This window comes from Accipiter gentilis, chromosome 28 (genome assembly GCF_929443795.1).
Source record: "Accipiter gentilis chromosome 28, bAccGen1.1, whole genome shotgun sequence".
Classification (NCBI taxonomy): domain Eukaryota; kingdom Metazoa; phylum Chordata; class Aves; order Accipitriformes; family Accipitridae; genus Astur; species Astur gentilis.
In genome coordinates this window covers 17936490-17961431 of record NC_064907.1, presented here as the reverse complement: position 1 = coordinate 17961431, position 24942 = coordinate 17936490, and the positions used below count along the sequence as shown (strand labels likewise).

Here is a 24942-nt window from a genome sequence, read left to right as displayed (position 1 = left end):
CGGTGGCTGGAGCACGTGGCACCCATCCGCCCCGTGCCGGGGAAGGTGACTTGATGCGGGGCGATTTCACCGGCTGGGCTGGGATGTTCTTCTGGATGAGATAACGGTGCAAAAGAAAAGGTATGGGGTGAGCACCTACCTGCAAGAGCTACCCAAAGCAGAATCTTTGTTTGGGGGGGAGCAGGCAGCTCCCTGCAGCAACAGACCCCAGCACCCAGCACCCAGCACCCAGCGAGCGACCTGCCGCTGAGCCCTGCCACCTGCTCGCTCATCAGGACGGAAGCGTTTTGCAATTAGCTGATTGCTCTGCTCCTTCAGCTGCAGCTCGGGAAGCCCTGAGGATGGAGGTGGGGGGGCTGCTGCAGGGTGTTGGGGTGCTCTCCCCTCCCCGTTTTCCTCGGGGGAGGCTGGGTTGGAAGCAAAGAGGCTGGGGCTGCCCCCCTCCAAGTACAAGGGTATTTATTTCATCGGTACAAGACAGAGACAGCACCTTCTGTGTGTTGGGCTCTTCCCGGTTACTGGTTTGTACATTCAGAGAGCTGTGGCCGGCTCGGCCGGGGCGAGGAGGGGGAGCGGGTCCCGCTCAGCCCCCCCCCCAAGCGCCAGGGGGGTGGCTGTTGGCAGAGAGGACCCCCCCCTCCTCCTCTGCCTTTTGTGCCCGCGGGCGCCCGAGCCCCGGGGCCCCGTGCGAGCGTGTCTTGAGTGCTGAGGTTGGCTGTGTGCTCCTCCGTGCAGTCTGTGCGGGGCTGCGCTCCCCGCTTCCTTCATCCCTGCCCTCCTCCTCCTCCTCCTCCTCCTCCTCCTCCTCCTCCCCTGCCTGCGGGGTGGGGGGGGGCCGGGACCCCCAGCCCTCATTTTCTCGTGTGCAGCGTGTCCTGGAACTTGGTGCTGGTATAGCGAAGGTGGAAACCCTTCTTGTTGATGGTGTCGTCCGAGTGGAAGCGGATCATCACCGAATCTCCGGCCGAGTAGACCTCCTCGGGGGGCTGCCGGGGTGAGGGAGAGGGGTGCTCAGGACCACGAGCATCTCCGGGATGCGCGAGCATGGCGGGAGGGGGCCGAAATTTGCAACGGGGAGGGTGCAAAATCATCGCACGCCCGTGTACAACCCCAAATCCCCCCCGGGAATTTCTCTGCACCGCTCCGGCTTGGCTCAGCTTTACCCATCGCCCCTGCAGCCTCGCATCTCTCCCTGCCCCGACCCACCCCGTCGCTCCCCCCCATCCCCAGCTCACCCCGGACCCGCAGAAGCGACCGAGGCGCGGGGCCGTCCCGTCGTAGCCGTCGAAGAGCTCCATGTAGTCGTAGCCGCAGTCGGCTTCCTCCTCGATCTCAAAGGTCTGGAAGATGAGCTCCACGCCGTAGCCCTCCTCGGCCATGATCACCCACTCGCAGTCCGAGCCCCCCGGGTAGTTGTTATCCCCAAATTGCGCGTGCGAATACAAGTCCTTGGTCTTCACCTCGGCACGGACCTGGCCCCCGCACACTGGGGGGAGAAGCCGACAGCGGGGGGAGTTTAGGAGGGTCCATGCTCTCCCCCCACCCCATAACCAGGTTCCCCCAGCCCCGCGGTGGTACCTGTGGTGTGGGCGGCCTCGAAGCCCTTCTTCTGGACGGAGTTATCGGAGACGAACTTGAGGAACATCTTGTTGCCCGAGGAGAGGAGGGGTTCGGGCTCTTTGGCTCCACAGAAGCGGCCGAGAGCGGGGGCTTTGGCATCCTTGCCGTCGTAGATCTCCAGGTGGTCGTAGGCACATTCCTGCTGCGCCTCCACGTCCAGCTCCGAGAAGGTCTGCGGAGGTGACGGCCGAGCCGCCGGCATTCAACAGGGCTCAGCGGAGGGGACACCCCCCCCCGATGCTGCCCACCCTCCCAGTCCCCCCCCCCCACCCCATCCCTACCAGCTTGACGCGGTGCCCCGGCGTGGTGGTGATGGCCCAGGTGCACTCCTTCTTGCTGGGGTATTTATCGGGCCAGTTGGGGCTGGTGATGGTCCCCGAGATGGACGTCACCTTATGGTCGCAGCCGGCTGCGGGGACAAGGAGGCGGTCATGGGTGCATGGGTGGGGGGGTCCTGCCAGGGATTGGGGGGCGACGTGTGGGGCGCAGACCCACCTTCCTTGCAGTCGTGCTTGTTGTCGTGCAAGACGAAACCGCTGCGGCACTGGCACTCGTAGCTGCCGAAGGAGTTGAGGCACTCGTGCTGGCAGCCCCCGTTGTTCTTGGAACACTCGTCTTTGTCTGCCGAGAGAGCAGAGGGAGCGCGGCTGAGCGGGATGGGAAAGCCCGGCGGCCGGCATCCCGGTACGGCATTCCGGCACGGCACAGCCCTGCCCGGTGCGTGCCGGTCCCCAGCCCCAAACCGCTGCCCTCCGGGGAGCGACCAGCCAAGCAAGCGCCTACGGCCAGCAGCAAGCAGATCCGCCGTCCCTTGCCCGAGCCGGGGCAGCCCCCGCGAGTGGACGGGATGGGTCCTCCTCTCCCTGGGTTCACCCATGGGCACAACCATTACCTGCTTACGGTACGGACGGGGAAGGCAGAAAAACACACAGTGACAACCAAAGATGCACAAGAAAGACCAGGACGCGGGAGTCCCTCTTTACTCATCGATAGGGAAATGTCACAGACACGGTAAAAATCGGGAAAAAAAAAACAAAAACAAAACCAAGATCAGCTGGCCAATGACAAAAACAACGGGGATGGGGCAGGAGGGTGCTTAAAACCAAAAAAAAAAATAAAAATAAAAATTTTTTTTTTTTAAAAAAAATTCAAAATAAGGCCAACAACCAGTTCTGTCAAGCAAGGGGCTGCCAGGGCCAGTGGCACGGCTCGGCTCGGCTCAGCCCCGGCATGCTCCCGCGCGGCGGCCGGGGCCGCAGCGTTCCTGAGAAAGACGGAGAGGACGGCGTGGCTCAGGAGGGGCCCCTCGGCCGCTTCTGCAGGCGAAACTTCAGGCCGGGCGGGCGAGATTTCGGGGGCTGCAGCTGCTGCTTCTTCTCTGTAAAGAGAGAGGGAAAAAAAAAAAAAAAAAGGGGGGAGCGATGGGGGAGCGGGGGGTGCCGGGGGGCGGCGGGGACGGCGGGGCATGCAGAGCGGCAGCCGGGGAAGCAGGCAGCGGAGGGGACCCCCGCGAGCCCCTCGTGCAGCCGGGGCTCGGCGGCGAGCGGCTCTGCGGGGAGGAAGAAGAGGAGGAAGAGGAGGAGGTGGTGTGGCTGGCTCTGGGAGGATGAGGATGGGCTTCGAGTGGGTTCCTGGAGGTGTCTGGGCTGGGGGAGGCATGGGAATGGAAGCGGAGGGATTCGGGCTCGCCCGGAGCAAGGCGTTCCCCCCGCCCCGGGCTGGCCATACTTACCTCCCAGCGCCCACCACCTGCCCCATGTCCCTGTCGCCGGTGTCTCAGGGCCGGTCAACCCCCCCCTAGAGCCCCCCGCTTTGGGGCCGGGCCGGGATGCTCCGTGGCTTACCAGCCCTCCTTGCTCCCCCTCCCCACGGGGCGATGGTTTGGGGAGCGGGCAGCGGTGGGGGGAAGCCAGCAGCAAGCGGGCACCAGCTACCCCAGCATCCCTCTCCGAGCTCATAGCGATGCTGGAGAAGAGCATCCCTCCTGGAGCCAGCAGCAGCAGCGAGGGTAGAGAGTAGGGGGAGGGGGTGTCCTGTCCCAGCTCCCCCCCAACCCCTCGGGGCAGCCCCAAGCCCCACGGCCGCCTCTCAACCGGAGGCTGTAACCTGACGTCTCCTAGGTTTGAGAGAGGAAGCGAGGCGGAAAGGCTCGTTTGGGGATGGGAAGGGGTTTCGGATGGGCCGGGTGGGCTCAGAGCAGCTCCAGCACCGGGGGAGCGTGCGTGGCATCGCCCCGCCGGCAGGACGGAGGGAGCCTGGGCGGGCGAGACAAGAGCGGAGAGAGTTGGCAGAGGAAAGAAGCCCACCGGGTCGGTGTCTTTAGCAATCCTTTATTCTAACCAGCTTGCTCGCCGCAACCCGGCATTGCCGTGCGCTCACCGTTATCCCGGCGTGCATCCGATGGCTCCGGGCTGCTCACCGCCCCGCAGCCCCCGCCTGCACCTATCACCCCGCTACGGACCCCCCGTGCACCGGGGCTCGGCGGAGAGCCAGGGGGACGTACCTGGGTGCCGACACCGTGGCGGATTCCCGGGCGAACGCATCCTTACGCGCGAGCCGACGGAGCCGGCTGTTGCCTCCCGTCGCCCCGGCCCGCGAGGAGGAGGAGGAGGAGGAAGAGGAGGAAGAAGAGGAAGGGGCCACATCTTCGCCGGGGGAAAATGGGTGCCCGGGCGGCCAGGCTGCCCATGGCACCGAGGGGCAGAGCTCGGTGGCTGGCTGCGTCCGGAGCGGTGGGGAAGGAGCGCAGAGACCCTCCGCGGCTAAAAAGGAGCCGCACGGGAGATGCTTTGCCCAAGGCTGGCCGGGAGCGACCCTGGCGGGGGGACCGGAGGAGGGACCCTGGTGTGGCCGAGTCCTCCAGCGTGGTCCTGCTGCCGGGAAAGCCCGAGACCTGACCGGCGAGAGGTGGAGGAGAGGGTTTGGTGGTCCGGGATAGGGGCAGCGCCCACGGGACCGCCGCACATCCCGGTGGGAGGAAGAGGAGGAGGGCAAAGGGGAGAGGGAAGGAACCCGAAGCGCGGCGAGGGGACACTCACCCGGCTACCCCGTGGTCCCGCTGCCGCTCGGCCGCCGGGCTTTCCCGAGGTCTCGCTTTGCTGGAGGGTGCCGGCTCCCGATGGCTGGGCCCCGCTGGGCCACCTTACTTGCCTTGGTTTTAATTAAAAAAATAAAGCAAAGATACTCTACCCCTGGCCCGCGGGTCTCTGCCGCTCCGGCCAGCTGCCGGGCTGCCTCGGGGAACCCCGAGGGCTCCTGGGGATGCCGGCTCCCACCGCTCTCCGCAGCCGACCGGCCACGCTGCCCCTCACAAACAGCCTCGACGGGGCCAAAAAGCAGCGGGAGGTGCAAGGCATCAGTGGTCCGGTCCAGCCCAGCCCAGCCTATCCAGGAGGTGCCGTCGGTCGGTCGCTCGCGGCCGGGCTGATGTCCAGGGCATCGCGCCGTGCCGAGGGAGACCCTCTCTTGCACGAGGGTCCCGTGGCAGCCCCCAGCCCGGGGACCGGCCCCGGGTGATGCTTGGCGGTGGCCGGCGGTGCGTTTTGCTCCGTGTCCCCATCCCTACCTCCCCAAGACCCAGCCGAAGGTGACACCATCTCCCGGCCGGGTGGCCCAGGAGAGGAGAGAGGACCACAGAACAGACAGGGATAAGCAGGTAATGGTTTTTGGGAGGAGGGAACCACTCCGGAGACCTAAGACATGGTGGTGGCCGGATACTGATATTCCCGCTACGGCGTTAGCCGGGATGCGGGACACCCTGCCCGGGAAGCGGAGCAAGCCCGTGGCCGTGCAGCGTAGCGGGGTGGAACAGCACAGCAGGCAGCAGAGCGGAGCATCGCTGCCCTCCCCGCGGTAGCATCGCCCGAGGGGTGCAGTGCCCGGCCTGCGACGGGGCTGGGGGGCGGGTGGGGGGAGATCTGCTCCCCCCCTGGCCGGCGCTGGCCCCTCCAAGGCTAAGCACATCCCTGTCCCCAAAACATTTCCCTCTGCCTCTGCGGATACAGCTGGAGCCCAGCGCCCGCTGGCCATTTGGGGACACCCCCCCCGGGAGCACCCCAGCATCTGAAGTAGGACCCAATTGTCCCCCAAAAGAGGACAGAAGCCTCAAGAGGCAGCAAAATATGCTGCCGGAGGGGGTTCAGACCCCACGAGGCAGAGACCCAAGGATCACCCTGCCGCCGGGCTGGGACCGGGGGCTGCACCCCCGGCGCGGGCAAGGACAGGCGTTAGCAGCGGTTTGGGGGTGCGGGGAGGGTGGGCTCGGCGAGGGAGGGCAGGGGATGCCCGTTGCCAGGGCCGGGCAGCTCTACCTGAGAAGAAATGGGCTTTGAAGCCCTTTTTGGAGACGGTGTTGTCGGACTTGAACTCGATCCTCATGTTGTTGTACTGGGAGGTGATGACGTCCGGCTTCTCGGCGCCGCAGAACTTGCCGTGCAGCTTGGAGTCGGCGGTCAGCCCGCTGCGCACCTCCACGAAGTCGTATTTGCAGACCTGCAGGGTGCAAGGAAGGGGGGGGGGGACACACACGACACGACAGGGGGGCTGGTGGCACGGCTGTGCCACCCTGCCAGCCACCGGCAGTACTGGGGAGACACACACGATGGAGAGGGGCTGCTCCCCGGCTGACTCACGTCATTGCCTTCGGTCTCGAAGAAGTCGAATTGCAGGGAGATGCGGTACTGGGTGGGGGCCACCAGCTGCCAGATGCAGTTCTTGTTGGGGGGGTACTCCTTTGGCCACCCCGGGCTGGTGATGGAGCCGTTGAGCTTGGTGAGGAAACCTCCGCAGGCGGCTGCAGGGTGGGAGGCACCCAGCGCCCGTCACGTCCCCAGGCTCCCTGGGATTAGGGATGCTGCACGGAGCGGGTGGGGGGACGGCGAGGCCGGGGAAGGGGGGGGGGGGCGGGGATCACTCACCCTCGCAGCGGCGCTTGTCGGAGGCCAGCTCGTAGCCGGGGTCGCAGGCACACTTGTAGCTGCCCAGGGTGTTGACGCAGCGCTGCTCGCAGCCGCCGTTATTGGGACGCGAGCACTCGTCCACCTCTGGGCAGGGGCAGTGGGGTTGAGGGGGCAGGCAGGGCACCCCCCCAGCCCCCCATCCCACTCCCCCGGCACATCTCCTACCTTTGAAGAAGTTGACGGCAAAGCCCGCCTTGTTGATGGAGCCGTCGGAGACAAATTTCATCCAGAGCTTGTTGGAGGTGCTCTTGATGTCGTCTGGTTTGTCGTAGCCGCAGTAGCGCCCGATGAGGCTGCTCGACTCGCTGCTGCCGTCCCGGATCTCCAGGTAGTCGTAGGCACAGCTATCGTGCCGCTCGATCTGGCGGGGCATGTTAACGGGGACACACACACACACACCGTCTTGGCTTCAGCATCCCCAAAACCCTGCCTGCTGCTTTCCTTATGCCCACGCTTCCAGACCCACGCACCCACCAGCCAAGGGAGCTGGTCTGCTGCATGGGGAAACCGAGGCACGGAGGCAGCGCAGAGGGATGCGGGTAGCCAGGCAGGGCAGTAACAGCCCCGCTGCAGCCCCAAGCCTGCCCCGTGGGGTGCATCGGGTCGGGGAGTTGCCGCTGGGGAGATTTCCCCTTCCCACCCCAGGGAAGGGGGGGACCGGCACAGCACGGGGGGGATGCTCACCCACCTCGAAGGACTGGAAGGTCAAGCCCACGTGGAAGCCCTCGGAGACGGTGATCTTCCAGATGCACACCTTGCTGGGTCGGTAGTCATCGGGGTAGTTGGGGGACTGGATGTGCCCGTTGTCCTTCTTCACGTCCCCCCCGCAGATGGCTGGAAGGGAGGAGAAGCTGCCTGAGCCCCCCCCCACACACACACACCTTGCCCCACCGCCGGCCCCGTGCCCCCTCCCTGCCCTCCCCTACCTTCGTAGACGGCGAAGAAACCTTTGCCCACCCAGTTGCTGCTGCTCCGAAACTCGACCCAGAGGCGGCTGTCGGTGGAGATGATGGGCTCGGGCAGCTTGTTCCCGCAGAACCTGCCTGGGGATGAAGGTGTGCTGGGCTGCCGCTGGCCGGGCACCCTCTTCTTCCTCACTACCACATCCCGGTCCCGTCCCTCCCGGCCCCGCACCCCTTGGCAGCATCCTAAAGGGAAAGCGCTGCTTCTCCCCCTGCTCCCCTCCGGCTTTTCTGGCTGTTTCACAGAAACTGGTTATTTCAGAGCGTGGGGTCAACTGGGATTTGGGGAACATCCAGTTTACGGCCATAGGACCGAGATACCGGCATCTCCCTAGGGAGAGATGTGCCGGCCAGCTGGGTCAGCCGTACTGGTTTCACTGGTATGGGTCACCCCCAAAAACCCCTCCGGGGCCAGCTTCCCCCCGCCCCAGGGCTTTGGCGGGTCACAGTCGGGCAGGGATTCAGGCAGAGGGGAGTCCCTCACCCCGCTGCCTGCACCCGGAGCATCCCCGTGGGGCAGGAGGTGAGGGCAGCAAGGCAGGCAGCGGGGCGGGCAGCGCCGGCCGGCCAGGCTAAGAGCTCCCGGTTGGTTACCTCGCAGCGTGGCCTTTCTCCAGAACCCGTCTCTCACCTCCACGTAGTCGTACCAGCACAGCCGGCTTCGGTAGAGGTCCAGGGTGGTGAAGTTCAGGATGATCTAAGGTTGGGGACAGGGTGTGGGGGGGAAGAGAGTGGGGTGAGCCCCCCCCCCAGCAACCCAAGGGGGTCTTTGTCTGCCGTGCTCGGCCGTGCCGGGTGCCAGCGGTCCAGATGGCACCGGGACCCGCTCGGTGGTGATGCTCGGCAGCATCCCGGACCGTAGCGAGGCACCGGGCAGTGGGGGATGCTGGGGTTAGGAGCATCCCGAAAAAAGGGTAGAAGTTGGGGCAAGGAGGGAGAGGAGGGCTGGGAGGAGGTGGGGTGCCTTCGGTGCTGTGCCGGCGGCTGGTACCTTCTCTCCGGGGGTGACGGAGATCCTCCAGACGCAGTGCATGTGGGCAGAGTATCCGTTGGGGAATTCGGGGGAGGAGAAGTTGCCCTGGCTGTCCTGGAGCGTCTCCCCACAAGCTGCAAAGGGGGAAAAGCAGGGCTCAGACCCCCCCAAAAGCCCCCAGCATTGAGATGGGTGGCATTGGGTTCAGACCAGCTCCTGCCTCCAGCCTCCCTGCACCCAAATTCCCAGCCCCCAGGACAGCTCTGCAAACCACCCCCCCCGCCACCTTACTGCAGCAACCCCCAAAACCCCCAAACCTCACTGGAGAGGCTGGTGATGCTCCCAGTTTCCCAGCACCCCCTCACAAGCATCGTGCCCCCCCTTCCCAAGCCACCGAGCCCCGGATGCAGGAGCCATCCCATGGCCCCCCCCCCCCCCCCCCCCCGTGCCCTGCCACGCTGCGGGGGCCCGGCTCGCCGCCCGGGCTTTGGGCAGGTTTACGCAGCCGCGGCTGGATCTGGCCCAGAACTGCCATCTGGAAGCCACATGATGCCGCGGCCACGGCACACGGCGCTTCGCTCCGGCTGTCGTGGGGCCAAGGCGGCCGCCCCCCACCTCCCGCTCGGGGCGGGGGGGGGGGGGGGGCTGCGAGATGAAAGGTGAAACGTGAAAAAAAGGCAGCTTAAAACCTGGGCTCGCTGCCTTTTTTCCCTCCTTGCTTCATAGTGGAAACAAAGGGAAGGGAAAGCTGGGCTGCAGAGGGGATTTTTTTGGGGGGGCTGCTTTTTGGGGGCTTTTTTTTTATTCCCCCCTCCAAACTAATCACTTTTCCTGCTCGCACTCGCAGCTCCGTTCCCCTGCAGCCCCCGAACGTGGCACGGCTGGCTGCTGGGGCCCCTCACAAAGGCGTCCCTCTTCCAGGCTGCTAATTAGTTGCTGGAATTAAGCGGGAGCGTGCGGGAGCCAAACTCCTTGCAGATGTTGCTGGTAAAGTCCCAGAGCACGTGCCTGCAGCCGGGGGACTCGTGCCAGCCTCCCCAGTGCCCGGGGCAATGCCACCGCTCATGGGCCACGGTCCCCAGTGCCGTTCAAGGTGCCGACACGTGCGCCGGTCATGCCGAGCATCCCTTGCTCTGCACCGGCCCCGGGGAGGACCGCGGTCTGCAGTGGGACCGTGCTGTCCCACTCCACCGGTAACAGCCCCGCGTAACGCCCAGCCGTGCCTCATCCAAAAACCCTCTTGCTGTTGGGGTGGGTTGGAGGATGCTCTCGGAGGATGGTCTCCGAGGATGCTTTGCTCTCGGAGGATGCTCTGCTGTCAGAAGATGCTCTCAGGGGATGCTGTGCTCTTCAAGGATGCTCTTGGAGGATGCTCTTCGGGGGATGCTCTTTTCTCAGAGGACTGGGAGAAGAGGGCAGCTGAGGATGCCCTTGCTCACACCGGCAGAGCCCCGTGGCTCACCGAGGTCTCGCATTTAGCTTCTGCTCACAAACACCCCAGAAAAGTGCCGTGGATGGAGGAAGGCAACTTGCGTGGTCCTCACGGGGGGTCCGATGGCGAGGAGGACCCCAAAGAACGTTTCGCCACTGGAAACGGGGGATGCAGCCAGGGCGATGCTTCCTTTTGTCAAGTCTCGGGGTGAAAGCAGAGCCGTTCCCCGGCAAATATGGCCCCGTGCGTGCTCACCCCAGTCCGATCAGCCCGGTGGCCGCTCCGGCCCCCCGGCAGTGACACACCGCCCCGGCCCGGGGCTCAGCAGAGCCGTCCCGGTGGCACTCACCCGGGCAGCGGTAGAGCTTGCGGGCCTGGGCGATGTCCCCTTTGCTCAGACGCGTCCGCTGGCCGATGGCGGGCCGGACCCCGTTCACGTCATATTTGGGCAGGATGGTGTCGAGGAAGATGCCCCTGGGGCGAGAGCAGGCAGAGGCTGAGCGGCGGCTGGAAAGCGCCGGGTCTGCGGCTGCTCCCCGCTGCTGGGGGAAGGATGCTAAAAACAGCCTGGCTAATTAAAGCCTGCGGGCCGGTGAGTCAGCGGGGACGCATCCCCGCCGGAGGTGACCGCGGGGACAAGCACCATCCCTGCCCTGAAATGGGATGCCATAGGGCTTCATCCTGCCCGGCATGCCGTGGCACGGCTCTGCTGGAGATGGGAGCCCTGCACAAAGTGCATTAACCTCATGCAAAGCTGCTAATGTGCCACCGTCTCCCCCCCTCCCAGGGCTGGGGACCCCACGCCACTGTCTCCAGTGCTGTGGGAAGGATGGAGACCCGTGGGCGAGCCACCCCGGCTGCATACCTGGAGAAGGTGTTCCTGGCGTAGTGCATGATGCTGTCGAAATCGTACGTCTCGCCCAGCGACTCCACCTCCTCCGGCTCCATCTTCAAGAAGTTGTACTCCTGCCCTGCGGAGGCAGGCGGGATGGGGATGCCGTCAGGGGGAACCCCGGCTTTGGCAGCACCCCATGGCAGGGAGGAAGAGGAGGAAGAAGAAGAGGAGGAGGGAGGCTGGTCCTTACCTGGCTGGATGTTCTCCCGGATGATGGAGACGTGGTCATCCCGGTCGGGGCGCGTGTGCTCGTGCCAAAACCCGATGACGTGGCCCAGCTCGTGCACCACGATGCCGAATTTGTCACAGTTTTTGCCGATGGAGATGGCCTGGGGTCCCCCTCCTCGGCGGCCCACATAGGAACAGCACCTGGGCGGGGAGGTGGGTGGCACCGGGTCAGCCCCGGCTCTCCCAGGGGATGCCCCTGCGGTGTGGGCATCCCGGTGCTTCCCTGGGTAAAGACATGAGTCAGGCTGGAAGCATCAACCCTCCTGGTCCCGCTCGGCGTGGAGCATCTGGGAAGCATCCCTGCTGCCTCGGCTGGCTGGAAGCTTCAGCCGTCCTGCCCACGCAGGGAGCTTGAGCCGTGCCTCCAACCTCAGCTCCGCCTGGAAACTGGGAGACCTCTGCTCCTGCCCCCAGGCCGCCTGGCACGGCACAGCACGGCACAGCACGGTACGGCTGCGGGCAGCCCTGGCATCCCGGGGCACTGCTCCCACGGGTGCCCATCCTGCACCGGCGATGGGCTCTCGCTCGCGCCCGCCAGCTCGGCTGGTCCAACTCTGCACGCCAGCCCCAGGCTCAGGGTTTGCGCCCGTGCGGGGGCGCAGACCGGCACCCCCCACCGCCGTTCACAGCCCGTTCCAGGGGAAAGCCTCCTCCTAACCACCATCTGCTTGGCTGGGGCTGTGCCCTGACGCGTGAAGACGCTGAGCTCTTCCAAACCCCTGTTTCCTTTGGCGTCAGCCCTACTGCAAGCCCGGGCTGGTGCCGCGCCACCGACCTCAGCCCCCGGCCCGCAGCGGCCAGTGTCACCGGTCGGTGGCTCCGAGACCCCCTGTGCCTCAACCACCCGCAGGGACCAGACCCCGGGGACGGGTCCCCGTTGCACCCCAGCCCTCCACGAAACCGAGCGGGTCCGGGCCAACCCTTTAGCACCACGCACACACCGACGTGGGCCTTTTGGTGCCAAGGCGCGTCAGCCGAGCATCCTAATAGCCACCACGCTCCCTCCTTGCAGCGCAAGAGCCAAGGGGCGGGGTGGTCCCGGTACATGCCTGGGACCCCCCCATCCACGTACCCGCAAGGGCGGTAGGTGAAGACGATGTAGCTGTCCTCATCGTTGCGCTCCAAGAAGGTGACGCAAGTGTGCTTCTCCCAGTGCCGCATCGCCTGCCGGAAGATGGCTCGCTGGCTGCCTGCGGGAGGGGGCGGCGGGGGCCGTCAGCCCGGCATGGGGAAACTGAGGCACGCCGGGGACGGAGCATCCGCCCCCGGCTCACCTGCACTCACCGCTGAAGTTGCCGCTGATGACGTAGGGGATGACCCCGTCCGGCCACACTCTCTCCGGCCGGGATGTGGCGGCACGGCGGCTCCGTGTCCGTTGCCGGCCCCGGCTGCGCGGTTGGTGGCCCGGCCGTGGGCTGGCGTTGGTGGAGTTGCTGCCTGCGGGGAGCGGGGTTGGGGGGTGAATGCGGGCAGCCCCCCGGGGATGGAGGCGGCCGGGAGGGCTGGGACCGCGGTGGTACCTGAGGAGTTGGTGGGCAGGCGTGTGATGGTGTGGCGTGCCAGGTCCACCACCCGGTCCACCTGGAAAAGCTGCAGGTCTTCCTCGTCCAGAGCGATGTCTCCCAGGAAGGCAGCTGCGAGGGGGGGACAAGGTGTCAGCCCCCCCCTCATGCCACCGCTGAGAGACCCCAAACCCCATCGGGGCTGGGCTCCCCGCACCCAGCCTCTCCCCAGCCCCTCCGCACCCGGCATGACCCTGAAGAGGAAGGCAAGCCCTTCCTCCTCCTCCTCCTCCTCCTCGTCCCCCTTTCCTTCAACTGGGGGTCGGGAAGGAAAGCGAGCGTGGTGTTGGCCGGGCTCCCCCCGCTCCCCAACCCGCCACCGTGTCGGCTCTCCCAGCAGCCAGAGCCAGCCCTGTGCTGACATCTGGTTTGCATAAAGCCCGGTCCATCACTTTTTAGGGTTTCTGTTATTATTTGTGTTGCAAAACTGCTTGCTTTTTTTTTTTTTTTTTTTTTTTCACCGTTCAAAACCCAACGCTGGGCTTGGGACCCCCTTCCTGCCCGGCTCCTGCCCCCCCAGCCCGATTCGAGCTCCGGCAGCCCTGAGATGCTCCAGTGACCTCTGAGTCATCTGCCACCACGAAGCAAAGCCATATGGCCTGGGAAGCTCCCGCTGCGCCCAGCACCCGCAGGAACGGAGCTGGCCGAGGAGCGTCCGTCTGTCCGTCCGTCTGCCAGGGCCAGGAGCCCCTCCGGCACCGCTCTGCCACGGTTCCCGCGGTGCAGAGATGCTTCGACATTACAGGGCTGGAGGACATAACCCTGCACGGCCCTTCCTCCTCCTCTTCCTCCTCCTCTTCCTCCTGCCCTCCCGCGTGCCACGGCTTCGCCATGAGTCAACGCTTGCAGGACGCGGCTCCCGGCTTCGGCATTTGGCCGGCGCCGAGCCCCGGGGACCCGGCTTTTGCGGAAACACGGCGGCCTGAGCACGAGGGCTGGCTGAGGTCATGCCGTGCCGTTGCGCCAGCGCCGGCACAGAGGCTCTGGATGTGGCCGGCGTGGGGTGGAGCTGGGTTTCTCGCCGGGTTTGTGGGCATCTGGGGTGAATGGGTGGTCCCGGGCATCCCCTGCCCTCGCCGTCCCCTGGGGAAGGGCAGGGGAACGGCAGCGGTGGGCAGTGGGGTGGCTGGAGCAGCTTAAGGGCTGATGGGGAGCGGCGCCAAGTTCGCGCGCTCCGAGCAATTAACGAGTGGATCCCAAAAGAGCCACTAATTACGAAAGCAAGGCGGGACATTTAGGATAAGCCTGACGGGTCCAAAACAACCGGCACGGGGTGAGAGGAACAGCCCGGGCACCCTAGCTCAACCGGACCCCGTGGCTTTCTGTGGCACCCAGCCCAAACCCGGTGGTGGCACGGAGCATTTTGGGGTGAAAGAGCCATGTTTTGGGGCTGTCCCCGGCACCATCCGGCCGGTGGGCCCATCCCAGCGGAGGAAGCCCCAGGGCGGAGAGCAGACCTGCTGGCAGAGCCAAGGGAAGAGCAAACAAGCCGGGGCCGGCACCTCCCCTGGCACCAACCTGCCGCTGGCACGGCCAGGCTGCAATTTGAGGGCAGAGCAGAGGCAGGAGCCGGCCCCGGCCTCCCCGCACCCTCCCCGGGGCCGGGAGAGACGTGTCCGAACGGGCAGCGCGGGGGAGGACCAGGGCCTGGGAGAAGGACGAGCATCCCGTGCCAAGAGCTGCATGGAAAGACAAGGGAAAGTAAGCTCGCTTACAGCCGAGCAAGCGCCGGCAGAGCCAAGTGATATAGAAACCATATGTGAGGGATTTGGGATACGTGAGAGAACCGGGCAGGCGAGCGCGGGGACGTGGGGCTGGTTTCCCAGGCGGTTGCGAGGCAGCTCGACTCCCCCAAAAATCCCCAGCCCGGGGCGGGGGGAAGGCAGCTCGCTGCTCCCGGAGGGGACATCGGAGCCGTGGGGCGGAGACGAGGGGGTGTCCCGGCAGCGATCCCTGCAAGGACACGTTGGGGACAAACCCAAAGTGTTGGACTGAGAAACTTCCACGTTGGTTTGGGCTCTGGTCGCGTTCTCCTCCCATTCACTCCCTGTGCACCCTGGCCCCGGCGACACGTGGGCTGGTTTGGGGGTGGGGAGGGGGTCTCTGCTCACCAAAATCCCCCAGATGCTGTTAACCTCCCCAAGGGGCTTTGTCGGAGACGCTGCCATGCTGCTGCCACTTTTCCCTTCCCGATTCGTGCCTCAGCAGCTCGCCAAGCGAGCATCCTCCCTCCAAGGTGGAAGGGACCCCATGCAAGCAAAGGAGACCCCTTGCAAGAAGAAGGGACCCCCTGCAAGCAAAGGGGACCTCCTGCAAGCAAAAGAGACCCCTTGCAAGAAGAAGGGACCCCCTGCAAGCAAAGCGGACCCCCTGCAAGCCGGGGGCTCATGGGGTGAAGGTGCCATGGGCAGGAGAGGTCCCAGCCCACTGCTGCGGGCAGCGAGGAGCTGCCGAGGTTTGGCCGAGCCCGGGTCAGAGGAGGGGGAAACTCATGGGGGAGCCAGGTTGGGGCGCAGCAGGGAGATGCCAGCTTGGCTTCGTGCTCGCTGGGGAGCAGACAGCACCCATCAAGGTGTTGCACCTCTCAGCACCCATGCTCTCAGCAACCTGCACCCTCACCCTGCCGGGGCACGATGCCGCTAGGGTGCCCGAGAAAGCCCAGGACACGGGGCACAGCTCCCCAGCCATCCCTGGAAGGGACCCAGTGCCCCTGAGCTGTTCCCAGCCCGTGGGCTCTGCCCTCTGCTCAGCCCGGCGCTGGCCATGGAGGCACCGGGGCCAAGGTCCGAGCCACAGAGGTGCCAGCGGGCTGGATGCGGTGCCAGCGGGGCAGATATGATGCCATCGGGCGGGATGCGGTGCCAGCAGGGCACCAGCTTCAAGGGCAGGCACCGGCCACGGGGTCACGGTGGCCCCATCCTCGTCCCCACCGGCCAGAGAGGAATGGGGACGGGAGTGGGGAAGGGACGAGGGGGAGCATCTGGGCTCTGGCCACGCGCATCCCTCCCGCCACCCAGAAAACAACCAGCTGTTTGGGACCCGCTGGCGAGGCTCCCACCGAGCTCTTCCTCACCCCAAAGCCAGGAGATAACTCAGCCCTCCGCTGTTGTTTGACTTTTTGTGCTATGTATTTTTTTTCAGGTTCTTGGAACGGTGACGTAACCCCCGGGGCTGAAGTTTTAGACAAACAAGGTTTTTCATTCAGAGCTGGGGCCAACCCCTGCAGCACCCCATCCCGATGCTACGGGCATGTCCTGCCCGTGCACGGCTCGGTGGCTGTCCCTGCGCGGTCCCTCTGTCCTCCCTGCCATGGCACACCAGGGATGGAGGAGCTGCTCAGCATCCTTTATGCTCCTGGGCAAGGCAAGCAGGGGAGAGGGGTACCCGTGGGCCTGACCTCTGCGGCATCACCAGGATGTTGGGATGAGCCTGACCTCAGACTCCACCAAGGCTGGGGACCGTGTCGCAGGGAAAAAAAAATATAAAATAACCCGCGGGAAGAGGCCGGGGCGCGAACGCGATGTTCTGGTGAGCAGGCAAAAGCAAACAGAGCGGCGGGGAAGCCTTGGCAGGGGAGGGCGGCAGATAAACAGGACGGTATCATGTTCCAGGTCAGTCTGGGGCAAACGAGCCTCCGTCCGCGGTGCCGGACGGGAAAGACCCTCGTCCCTGCACGGCTTTCACCAGCCCTCGAAGCGGCACAGGGCAGGACGGGCTCCCGTGGCTCCGGCAGGATGGGCAGCATCCCCTGCCCGGGAGCAAAAGCTCAGCCCAGCCTTCTCTCGCTGGTTTAGCAGCTCCGGCCCAGCCACTGCGAGCCCTCGTGCGATGCCGAGCCACGAGCATCGCTCCCGGTGCGAAGCGGGGAGCAGAGGGAAAGGTTCGGAGCGTGAGAGGAGGCAGGGAGTGAGCCGCTCTGCCCCCACCAAGGACGGAGCCATCGCTGGGGTGGGATGGAGGAAAGCGGTTTAATAGGTGCATCCCGGCCTCGGCCGAGCTGCCGGGTCGTAAAGCCGTGGAGTCACCGGGGCAGCATCCCACTGGCTCGGCAGAGCCGTTAAATATGTGAGGAATGCTCCTCGCGCCGCCCCCTCGCCCCCGCACGCCAGCCCAGCTGCACCCGCTGCGAGCTCCGCTCCCGGCAAAACACGCCGGGGCCACGGCGAGAGGAGCGGGCACCCCGCTTGGCCGGGCCTGGGGAGGTCCCCCCATTCTTTGGGGGTCTGCCCTGCCCGGAGACCCCTGGGACAGAGGCATAGGTGTAAAGGCGGAGGGATGCAGAGCATCCCAGGGGCTGTCGGGGTGGGGGGGGGGAAGCCCCCCATTGCTGCTGCCTCCTGCCGAGGTCCCCGCCGAGTGCCAGCTCTCCCCCTGCCACCTCTGCGGTGGCCCCGCAGAGACCCCGAGGACAGTGGGGACAGGACGGAGATAGGAAGCAGAGGTGAGCCAGGCCCTCTCCTCTCCCCCGGCAGCAGCGCAGCCCCTCTCCCGGTGCCCCTCGCCGGCAGCCGGAGAGAGGGAGCAGCCAGCCTGTAAATGCCGGGGCGAGGAATATTTGCTTTCCCAGAGCACCTTCCGACGAGCGCAGCAGGCACAAAGCAGGAATTCAAGCCTCGGCGGCCAGGCTGGGAGCCAGGCCAGATCACGGCCCCTCCGCAAGCAATGGGGAAACTGAGGCACGGGGGGACGGAGACGGTCAGCACCAAGGGGCAACCCCCCGAAGAGCCAGTCCTGGCACACAGCCGCTCTGCTATCGGTCACTGTCCCTGCAGGCAGCTGGGACCCCCTGCCTGCTGTTTTCTTGCCGGCACATCCTTATCCCAGGCACATCCTTATCCCAGCCGGTCCCTTTGTGAGACCGGCAGCTGTACCAGCACCGGGCACCCTCCTGCCAGCAGCCCTGCCCTCCTTTCTCCAGGGTACAGGCAGAAAACAGCATCCAGGCAGCCGGGGAAGGCAGAGATGCTAAAGTACAGCGTCCAAGGCGGAGGGATGATCCCTCTCCCCAATTCCCCTTCCGTCTCCTCTGTGCATCCCTCTGCGGTTCAAGGCACATCTCGCCCCGAGGCAGCACCCGTCTCCGCCACCGCTTCCCCGGGCATCCGTGGCCAATTCACCTGCCCAGCCCTGGGCATCGGGGTGCAGGCTCCGAGCCCTTTGCCTGCTCCGTGCCGGGCGATGCTGCGGCATAGCATGGAATAAGCACCGTGAAGCCTGGCCTGTAATAAACACGGCCCCGCAGCAGCAAACATCTTCCAGCTAATGAATGTCCGGGGGCAGGTCAGGAGAAGGAGGGATGGTTTGATCACTCCGGGGGAGGATTTTCCTTCTGTTTCTCTTCCGTGACAGCAAACGGAGGAGAAAGCCTCCTCCGGGGCTCAGCGTGGAGGATGCCAAACCCAAGGCATGTCCGAGCCCCTGGGAAGAAGCGGGGGAGAGTGCTGCAGAGCCGTGTGTGGGGAACGGGCTCTCCCTGCCTCCCCTCTGCAAAGCCAGGTCACCGAGGAAAACACAGCCTGGGCCAGCGGCATCGGTCACTTGTGAAAGGGAGAGCTGCTGGAAAGGAAAATATTTGCAAATTGCTCTGCCAAGGGGATTGGGGGGGGGGGGGGGTTGTTGTTGCATTCCCCTGCGAGGAGGGGAGCCCAGCGGTGGCAGGGTGAGAGCGGGGACCGGAGCCCATCGGGGATGGGAATGCTCCCCGACACCCGGCTCAGCGCATGTGGGGGTAACCCGGGCTCTCACGGCTCGGGGCGGCTGCCCCGGCAGGATTGGCCCCTGGTAGCGGCACTGTGCCTGTCCCTGCCGCTCGGCACCGGCCCTGCCAAGGGGCACCGGCTCCCAAGGGCTCCGAGACCTCTGTGTATCTGCCCCAGGGCTCTGGCTGCAAACATATACCCCCCCCCCTCGTGCTTTTATTGCTCAACCCTGTCCCCACCAGCCCTCCCCACGCACCGATTAACTCCTTCCAAAGTTTGCTTGCAGCTCCCTGGCCGGGCTGCTTAAACCTGCCTGCAGCTTGAGAGAAGGGGGGATTTTCTCATTGCCTTTTGTACGTGTATGGAGGGGGTTTGCCACGCAAAGCCCCTCCCGGGGTAGACGGGACAGCGGTGACCGATAGCCCTCCTGCAGCCCTTGGCCAGGTTATAAGCGGGACACTCGCTCTCCGCAGCTCGGCGGGATGGTGGCCGGGATGCTGTTTTCTCTCCCCGCCGCGACGCCGGAGACCCCCGTGAAGCCTCGGCAAAGCCATGGACAACCAGGAGGGCACGTTCTCACCCAGAAAACACCCTCCGCGGCACAGTCAAGATGAAAAATTTGGGGAAAAGCACCCGTGAGCCATCCTCCCTCCTTTCCCCGTATCCCTCCCGGCTGCTTTGTTCTCCCCGGGTCCGGCCACGGTTCCCCAAGGCCGCCCCATCCCGCCGGCCATGTGTTTCCCAGCCCCGGCACGGCGGCGGATAAAGCCTCAGGAAACGCCATCTCCCCCCTCGCCACGACCCGCCGGCGTGAATCAGCAGCCGGAGTGTTTCCCAGGAGCCGGGAAGGGAGGGCAGCGAGGGCGGGTGGGCGAGCGAGCCCCCCGGCCTCGCCATCGCACACCCGGCCCCCGCCGGAGCACGCCGCCGCGCCGAACGGGTGATTACACAAAGATAAAGCAGATCCCGGGATCGGCCTGAGATTTCCAAGGTCTCTGTGCCATCCTGAGCTCCGAACCGCAGGCCTCCCGCCGGCCCCGGCTCCGCGGGTGGATTTTTACCCTGCATGAATAAGCGACATATAACGGCTGGAAAATATTTTTGGGCAGCTTGACAAGTGTGACTGCAACCAGTAGCCTTCGCTGACTACGCCTGGAAAGTGTAATCTAGGTGAAACCCAGGCGGCCGGAGCCAGAGCGCTCCAGGCACGGCTGGGAAGCTCGTACACTCGGAGAGGGGGGCTCAGGCCCCCAGCCCCATCCACGCACGTGATGCTCCCCGTGTCCATCGCTCTGCCATCACCCGGCGGGCAGGAGATGCTGAGCCCCCCGTGGACAGCGTGGGAGAGCAGATTCCCCCTGAGCAGCTGCCTTGGAGGGCTGTGTGAGCCCTGCAGAGCTGCGCACCCCACATATCCCCCTCCCCACGAGTGGGGGGAGCAGGGTGACAGCACGGCCGTGGGTAGCAGAAGCACACCAGCCCCCCCCCCCAGTTTAGCCTGGCACCTCCAAATGTGACCGTGGAGCCGCACGCCGCCGGGAGCGAGGCGGGCTGCATCCCTCCCCAGGTGCTGGGGACACCCAAGGGGTCCCCGTTCCCGTGGCCGAATTGCTCAGCAACCCCCCCAGGATGAGCCAAGAACAACACTCGGGCCGGACACGTTTGGTCAGTGCTCGGGCAGGCTCTGCAAACACAGGGAGCCACGGCCGAGCTTCTCCCCCGGCGTGGCGGGGTGTGGTGGGAGCGATGCCGGTCGCCTTTCCCGGCCGGAGACTCGACCAGGATCCAACCCAGCGGCTGCTCTCTTCACCGCTGGGCACCGAGACCTGGATATCCTGCTGACCGGGTGAAGGGAAACCGGGGCCACGGCTAATTCCTCCCTCCCTGGCTGCCCGGGGGCTGGTCCAAGGGCCGGATCTCCCAGCGGTCCCATTTTGGCATCCCTGGCAAAGAAGCGGCGGCACGGGCGGCTCTCTTCCCCTGCTGTGGCAGGGCTGGCCCGCTGGCACCGGTGCAGACGGGTGGCATCACCGGGGCGGCCGGTGAGCCGCGGGCAACCATCCTGCCAGGGCGGGCGGCCTCAGGATACCTCTGGCATGAGTTGTGCCGAGGAACCCAAATTCCTCTCCCGGCACTTCCCTTCCCCGTAGCCTCGCCGGGAGCCGCGGCAGCGGCGAGGCCTCGCTGCTCAGCTTTTTCCAGCGCTGCCTGAAGCCTTGGGGGGGGGGACTCGCCACCCCAAAACAAAAACAAGCCCCCACATGGGTCAGGGGAATGCTGGAGGGGGGGGGGGGTGTTGGTAGCTGCCGAGCAGCCCCCACTGGTGGACCTCCCCGTCCCAGTCCTGTGGACATCAACTGGGGGTAAATACCCGGCTCGTGGGGTGCGTGGCAGGGCCTGAACCCCCCCCCCCCCGGGCCCCCAGGGAAGAGCTGCAGTAATTAAATTAGTCACATAAGGATCTCGTAAAGGCACGCCGGGAAGGCGGAGGGGGGGGGGGGAACAGCCACCTCGCCGGCCCCGAGAGGCGATGGGGGTCTCGGGGTGCGCGGGAGCGGGGTGAGGAGGGGGCCCTCGCCCACTAGCAAAACCCACTCCTAATTAGTTTGGCTTATCAGCGGGCAAAGCCTTCTCTCTCCCGTGCAGCTGGATGAAGCGGGAGCGGAGCGGAGGCTCCAGCCGGCTCTGCCCGGACAGTTTTGCAAGCCTAGCTGTTTCAGCCCGGGAGGGCAGGAAGGGAAGGATTTTTGGCCAGAAAAAGCCCTCATGTAGACAGAGTTATATCAACAGACGCCTTCCAGTGCAGACAATGCCATTAAAGAGAAACGTGATCCTCCAGCCAGGACCCGCCAGACCCAAGCCCTCGCCTCTGTGTTCAGCCCTGCCTATCCCTCCTGTGCCTCAGTTTCCCCCCCCCCAAAAAAAAATATCCTCCCATCCCCTTTATCTCGCTCTGGGAGACAAGGACTGTCCCCCCCGTGGCACCCAGCCTGCTCCCAGCCCTTCCAAAATCTAAAGAACAGCTCAGCGGCAATCTCCTGACCCAACACGGAGGGACCCCGGCCCGGGGAGGGGGGGGGGGGGGGGCACGACAAATACCTCCCGGGCTAAGCCTGGCCCGGGCGTCCCGGGACGCTACAGCCCGACCGGACCCCTGGAGGGGGGGGGGACGGGGACGACGAGGAGCTTTCTCCGGTTGCGGTTTGGGAGAGAAGGAGAAAGCCAAGGGGCACGGAGCGTGGGTCCGGCTTTGGGCTGGGCTGGGTGCGGGGGTGGGCTGGGGTGGGGGCTGCCCACCGCCTTTGACAGCTGCCGGTGCGGCCAAAGCTGGGGAGAGAAAGCGGGGCGCCGTTCCAACCCCCCCCCCCCCAAACACACCCTAAGTACAACCAGATGCATCCCCAACCGGGGCCGGCCGCTGCCCCCCCCTTTCCCTGTCCCCCCCCCAACCCCGGCAGCGGGGAGCCCCCAGCCCCGGAGCCAGCACGGAGCGGGGGGGGGGGGGGGGGGAGTGTGAAGCCAAGTTTTCCCGAAGTTGGGAGCCGTGGGGGGCACACGCTCCCCCTCACTTACACAAACTCACACCAACACCCCCCCCCCCCCCATCCCACCGGGCTCCCCTTTGTCTGCCGGCCCGGCCGCCCCCCTCCCCGGGTCCTACCGGCTTTGCAGGGGTCCTTGTAGTCCAGGGGCTCCGCGTCCTCCTCCTCTTCCTCCTCCAGCACGTAGGAGTAGTCGGGGAAGTGCATGGCCCGGGCCAGGAGCAGGCAGAGGAGCAGCCCGCAGGTCCGTAGCCCGGCCATGGCTCCGCGGGCAGCGGGCGGGCAGGGGGAGGCGGGCGGCTTTTTTTTTTTTTTTTTTTTTTCCCCTTCTTTCCTTCCCTTCTTCGCTCCCTTTTTTTTTTTTTCCCCCTCTCTCTCTCTCTCTCTCCCTCCCTCTCCCTTTTTTTTTTTTTTTTTTTTTTTTTTTTTTAGGGAAATGAGATCTGGCGGGGGCGGGTTCAAGCGCGGAGCTCGGCCCCTGCAGCCCCGGGCGCAGGGCTGGGAGCGGGGCCAGCGCCGGGGGGGGGGCGGGGGGGCGGCGGGGCCGCGCTGCTGCCGGGGACCCGGTCCTCAGCCCCCGCTTCTGTCCCCCCCGAAGCCTCCGGTCTGCAGCCCCCAGACCCGGTCCTGCACCCCCGGACCCCGTCCTGTACCCCCCTAAGTCCCGGTCGTGCTTGTCCCGTCCTGTACCCCCCACCCCCGGTCCCATCCTGTATCCCCCAGCACCGATCCTGCCGCTGTATCCCCCAACCCCGGTCCTGCACCCTCTCCTGAGCCCCCCCCACCCCCCGGTCCTGCACCCCGCAACCTCTGCTCCTGCACCCCAGTCTACACCCCGTGGCCCTGTTCCTGCACCCCACATCCCCAACCTGCAGCCCCCCTCAGTCCTGCACCCCTTCCCACACCCCCATGTCCTGGTCTTGCACCCCACATCCCTCAGCCCTGCTCCCGCACTCCCCACATTCTCCAGCCCTGCACCCCATATCTCCTGGTCCTGGACCCCCCCAGTCCCACGGCCCTGGTCACCCCGCATCCCACATCCTCCCAAACCTTCCTGGAGCAGGAGGAGGAGGAGGCAGCATCCCTAGCCCACGCACTCTTCCCAAACATAGGTGACCTCCGGGCCCTGGAGCAGGCACCGAGAAGCCGCCTGCACCCCAGAAACCCCCAGGGCAGCATCATGGACCCTGCCTCCTCCTGGGGGGGGGCTCAGCCCGGAGCCCCCCACCCCGGGATGCCATGGGAGCATAAAGCCGGTGCTCCATCTGCTTTTCCCCCCCGACACCAAGGGCAGCCCTGCACCCAGAGACACCCAACCCGCACTGGTCACAGGCCTGCCAGGAGCTGGGCGAGCACCCTGGGGAGGGTGGGCGAGCACCCCAAGAGCTGGGTGAGCCCCCCAGGGAGGGCAGGGCGAGCCCCCCAAGAGCGGGGGGAGCACCCCAGGCTGACCAGAGGGTGCCCAGACAGCAAGGCATGGGAGAGGCGGCTGGCAACCCTGGCTGGGCCGCGTGGCCGCGTGTGCAAGCGTGTGTGCACACGTGTGCACGCGTGTGTGCGCCGAGGTCTGTGAGTGACACCTGCCGTCAAAGCTTTGCCACTTCAGCAAAGCCCGTCACGGCGAGGTCCCCACGGGCAACCCAGCTCCACCAGTGGGTCATGCCCGGGCACCCAGGGGCAGGTGGGGGCCACGCCGGGGAGGTGACGGACACGGGGCAGGATGAGCCCACGGTGATTCCAGAGGTGCCACCTCGCTCGCTGCCCTCTGCCAGCTCCCAGCCACCCACCCTGGGGAGCTGGTGCAGGGGGTCAGGGTGGCTGCGTCCCCCCCCCAAGTCAGGGGTGAGGGTACCCCCAGCCTGGGGAGGGAAAATGGGGTCCAGCCACCCACTCGCCACTAGATAGAGCTCCGAGTTCAGCCTTGTTTTGCCCGTGCAGGGGGGGGGGGGGCACCCCCTTGCATGTCCCCCGTCCCCTTGCACTGTCCCTCCCGCACGTCCCAATCTGGGACGTGCCGCAGTGGGGACGAGGGGCTGAGCGGGGCCCCCTCCGGCTCCTGGCTCATCGTCCCGTGCAGCGTAGCCTGCTCGTGCTGCTCCCGCACAAACCCAGTCCTATCGTCTTACTTAGGATATTCTCATAACTCGCGTTAATGTTATTTTTTAAGTTTTCAAGTGTTCAGTGTTACTGCATACAATTACTGCCTCGGGGACACGCTGGATGCACACAGGCATCCAGGCTCTACTCCCTCCCCTGCCCACTAATCTCACCCCCCCCCCCCCCAAATCCTCTTTCCCTTTGCTTTCAGGGACCTCCCGCATTCAGGGCCTGACTTGTTCCCACCAGGCACAGCAGATCGTGGGGAAATCTCCTTCGTGCCTTATCTCGGGATAAGGATATCTCTTATTTTCCTCCCCCAGCAGCAGATCATCTCGGGATGTGTTTTCACTCATTAGTCCGGCATTGCAAAACCTACATGCAGTAAACTTTTCCCCTTCAAGCGAATAAATAAACCCCTGAAAACTGGTCTCGCTCTGCTTCCCTACACCGTCCCCAGCCCACACATTGCACGGTGCAGCCTGGGGATGGGAACGCGGGGAGCGAGTGCCTAATTCATCTCCAACCTCTAGCTGGTCTCCCGAGAAAACAAACAGATCCCCCATGAAAAACAAGCCGGGCTTTGAAATACTTTCCGTTTCCATCCCTCTGTTTTGCTTATGCTGGGAAGGATGTTTGAGGGCTGAGTCCCTGGATGATGTAAATCCATTATGTCAGGATCTGGCCGCTGGTTTCCACCCTGATATTGCCCCTTTCTCATGGAGCGCTCTGGGGACCTGGGGCTCTCGGTGGAGGTTTTTCCCCACATCCCTCCCTGGACCAGTCTGGGTTTCCCACGCTGGCGTTCGTTCCCTGGGACCCAACTCCCTTGCAGACGCAGTTTTCCAAGCACCACAATCTCCCTCGACTGTCGATGGTCTGCCCCGTAATTTTCTTCTTCCACCTTCCCAGGAGGCGATGGGTGGTCGTGGGGTGCTGTGGTCCGTGCTCCACGGCGGGCAGCTGCCTGCTCT

The 24942-nt window shown here is 65.4% G+C and overlaps 1 protein-coding gene across 2 annotated transcripts; it reads right to left on the bottom strand.

The window, feature by feature from the left end:
• Positions 1-442: 442 nt before the first annotated feature.
• BMP1 (bone morphogenetic protein 1) lies at positions 443-22168 on the bottom strand. 2 transcript variants are annotated; one of them, XM_049830613.1, is made up of 20 exons: positions 21991-22168; positions 12589-12702; positions 12353-12505; positions 12141-12258; positions 11031-11209; positions 10811-10916; positions 10295-10419; positions 8532-8647; positions 8135-8237; positions 7505-7621; positions 7267-7412; positions 6744-6939; positions 6537-6662; positions 6252-6412; positions 5931-6111; positions 2116-2241; positions 1902-2029; positions 1579-1792; positions 1236-1486; positions 443-986 (listed from the first exon to the last, which is right to left on the bottom strand). In XM_049830613.1, exons 1-20 carry the CDS (start codon positions 22130-22132, stop codon positions 852-854), a joined length of 2937 nt encoding a protein of 978 aa, XP_049686570.1. In that variant the 5' UTR covers positions 22133-22168; the 3' UTR covers positions 443-851. The 2 variants fall into 2 exon arrangements, with proteins under 2 accessions (XP_049686570.1, XP_049686571.1); XM_049830614.1 differs by lacking the exons at positions 443-986; positions 1236-1486; positions 1579-1792; positions 1902-2029; positions 2116-2241 and adding an exon at positions 2566-2998.
• Positions 22169-24942: the final 2774 nt, after the last annotated feature.